Genomic DNA, 3488 nt, shown 5'->3' on the forward strand with positions numbered 1-3488 from the left:
TCAATGTGCTTGTATCGGCAAGTATTAACCGCAATGAGTTTTCCCCTCTTTCCTCATGCCTCAGCAATTAAGAATCTAAAATAAATAAAACGTATATAATGTAAAAAAACAATATTGGAGGAAAGAAAAACAAATGTTAAAATAGTGTTAGTAAGTAAGCAAGTTCAGGAAACGATAGGTAAAATGTTACATGCTAGATTATAACAAAGAAACGCAGCATTTTAATAGAATTTATTATCTGGACCCGTAAATTCTGTTCTGGATTTCAATCACAGAAAATCTCAGAACTGTCTCAAATCACGTGCTGATTGTATATAACATCTAGTCACAGAGAAGAACTGATAAAACTCAGTAATGTAGAAGTACACACTGACAGCATTGTATCATGCAAAATTCTAGACACAAACCACAGGAAAAAAAGAAACATTCGTTTGGCTTACATTCTTAATTAACTTACTTTAACAGATAGCTCATGACATTAAGCCCAACAAATATCTGAGTAAACGTGATTATTCTGAGGTATTTTAACAATGTGCTACTGCTGGTCTTGAGATAACCAACTTATATTTGGAAGGGGGACATATACTTAACACCTTTCACCTTTCACCTTTCACATTTTACATAGCCCAGTGCAATGAAGTATACAGTCATTCCTGTACATATAACTTTCCACAGTGTGGGGAGAGCATCTCTATTTACTCAGCTCCACTTTCTGCATGAACAAGAAATGCATCACTTCCACTCCAATTCATTGATTACATTTTAATATAAAATCTCTACATCTACTTCATATAAGGGCCGCATGACCCTGACTCTCAGCATCATTTTTAGAAAATATTTGTAAAAAGATAAAACTCTTGACAATATATACAACCAGCGCAGCTTACAATATATATGCAACACGTTAAATTAAAATAGGACAATTATATCATACAGTAGTTGGTTTTTAGTGTAAACGCTTTTGTAATAGTGCATCTCTGGTTCGTTTCCAGATTGGCAGATTTTTTTTCTCCAAGCCATAATGTTTCTTTTGGTTTGTTTCCCAGAAAATCATACAGAATTACGTTTTTTTTAAACTAAAGACAAGTGGTAAAACGCATGGTTCCAGTTTGGGTTCGTGTTTGGAATGTTTCAGCCTGAAGTATTAAGAGTTTCTGAGGTAGATGATGAAGGGGAGGGAGTCGATGAGGTAGAGCTGGATTTGTCTGAGGTGTCTTCTGTATTTGCTTCACTCCCAGGCGTGGCCGGAGAAGCTGAGGTAAGACCCTCCTTTTCCCGCTTTTTCTGTTTCATGCGTCGATTCTGGAACCAAATTTTGACCTGGGTTTCGTTAAGCTGGAGGGCAGCAGCGATTTCCACCCGCCTGGCCCGGGTCAAGTACTTGTTGAAGTGGAACTCCTTTTCTAGCTCTGTCAGTTGCTTGGTGGTGAAATTGGTTCTCACGGTATTGGGCTGACCGGCAAAACCGTACTCGCCAGCCTTTCCTAAACCAGTAAAAAATGATCAGAAAACAAATAAGTAAGTCAGAGAGGATTTAAAAGGGAAGAATGCTACAATTGCTTCTAAATTCTGGTCTAGGTTTAATGTACTGATAACCCAGCTTTTCCACGTCGGTATTTCGGATATATATGACAAACAAAATTATTACCGCTACATATCATCAACCAGTTGATGGTTAAAATCGACTTCGGGTGAGGTCCAGAAGACTGGATAGAAAATAATAGATCACAGGAGAAATAATGAAGACGAAAGGTGAGACCACTAGGTCAGCTTTAACAATATGCAACAGATTAAGATTCATTGTTTTCATTCAGACGTGACAGACTTGGCAATCACTTTTCCAGCACACTTTGCGAGAATCTGGCTTCATCTTACTTTTATCCGTAAAAAAAGAAAGCATACACAAGGTAAATTCAACTTACCTGTCTTTGGCGGATTCCTCTTCACTTTCATCCACTCAAAGGTCTGTGCTGGAGGAGAAGTTTCAGCTGTCGGGGAGCAGCAAGCCTCCTGGTGATTGCCAGGAACGGGTGACATCGGGTGACAGCCTGCAGCGAGCACTAAACTCTGCTGTTCTTGCCTGTAAGGGTGATGGGCATATTGGCCTGGTCCCACCATCCCGCCATAGCCATGGTGCTGTGGGCTAATTGCTGAGGCAAGGTTTCCCGGATAGACAGCAGGATTGCATTGAGGATAACCTCCGTTGCCGTCAGTCTCTTGATTCAGTGAGTAGTGATGACTATAGCCCGTGTTAAAGCTCTGTGCTGGGTATCCTGTCCCACAGTTAGGGTGGGCACTGTAGGGGATGCCCAGGTTGTTGTGCGTGTAGCTAGCATGTTGGTGGTGGTGATGATGAAGAGGAGCACCTATCTGCACACCTCTGCTCACGATATAGCGGTCATCAACGTTGCTGTTATTATTGCCAACGGCACAAGACTGATAAGTTGTAATTCCTTGCTCTGCATGGTAACTTCTGGAAGAACAAGTCCCAGTTTCTCCGCTAATGATAGAATAGTCTAGAAAGGAGTTCATCCTTGCATTGTCCATCTGTCATGGGGTAACCAGCATATAAAGTCACTGTCCACCAACCTGGATGGACCGTGCCAACTTCCCCACTTCCTCAATAGAGCTGAAAGAAAATGATATCAATATACAGTGAAGTGTCGCCACGTGACTCCAATCAGCCAATCGCGAGGTTCTCTGCGAAGTTTGCATGTTCTTGGCGGTGATCGATCACTGTAGTGGCATTTAAATTACAAACGCTCTTCCATCAAGGTTGCGAGCATTATTAGCCCACAAATGCATTATACTTCAAAGCATGCCCGGCAGAATGCAGCAGGAATTTATTCAAGATGCACGTACTGTTTTGCTTGGGTTTGCAATGGTATTAGTGTAAAGCGGCGATCGCACGTCTACAATGGGGAGATATCCGTTTTCTTCCACCCAGTAGCCTCGCTAACAGGTAAGGAAAGCAACTCGATGCTAATATTAACACTTAGGATCTAAAAATCTTTCGGGAAGATGATGGTATCATCGTCGATCTACGGGATTTAGATGTTTCCGTCCAGCGTCCCAGATGCAGCAATGTGGGTGAACAACAATTTTTGTTTGTATTGAGACACAGCTCGGCGATCTCAGGTCTGGAAAGTCTGTGTAAAATCTATTAAGTGTTAGACCGGTTCGTGCACTTTAATGAAAGAAAATACAGGTAACTGATGCAGTTCGAATAGCCTGAGCACATTTATTATTGACTGATTCTGCCCCCGAATGCTAATCCGTGCGACGTAAAGACGTCCTCAAAGCAGAGGGCGAAATGATTAATTGGACCGAGGGGTTTATGATGTAGATATTTGTAATTAAGCTGTGTGTGATGTGGCGTCCGCTTGTAAAAAGGAGGCGCCATGTCTTCGCTGAGCACGAATGTCACCGCAGCCTATCAAGGCCTGGCCTGTGTCTATCCGCAGCTTTCCAGCTATTGGCATGGAAAT

General features: G+C 41.9%; 1 protein-coding gene across 1 annotated transcript; it reads right to left on the minus strand.

The window, feature by feature from the left end:
- Positions 1 to 1131: 1131 nt before the first annotated feature.
- On the minus strand, positions 1132 to 2547 carry LOC127570437 (homeobox protein Hox-A1). The gene is made up of 2 exons (XM_052016018.1): positions 1923 to 2547; positions 1132 to 1484 (listed from the first exon to the last, which is right to left on the minus strand). Exons 1-2 carry the CDS (start codon positions 2545 to 2547, stop codon positions 1132 to 1134), a joined length of 978 nt encoding a protein of 325 aa, XP_051871978.1.
- Between the last annotated feature and the right edge of the window lie 941 nt (positions 2548 to 3488).

This window comes from Pristis pectinata, chromosome 5 (genome assembly GCF_009764475.1).
Source record: "Pristis pectinata isolate sPriPec2 chromosome 5, sPriPec2.1.pri, whole genome shotgun sequence".
Lineage (NCBI taxonomy): Eukaryota > Metazoa > Chordata > Chondrichthyes > Rhinopristiformes > Pristidae > Pristis > Pristis pectinata.

Excerpts from the sequence above, each read along its gene's own strand:
- LOC127570437 (XM_052016018.1), bottom strand. The coding sequence starts at position 2,547 with ATGGACAATGCAAGGATGAACTCCTTTCTAGACTATTCTATCATTAGC. Across the intron at positions 1,485-1,922 it reads GAGGAATCCGCCAAAGACAG|GAAAGGCTGGCGAGTACGGT; the intron begins GTAAGTTGAATT and ends TTACTGGTTTAG.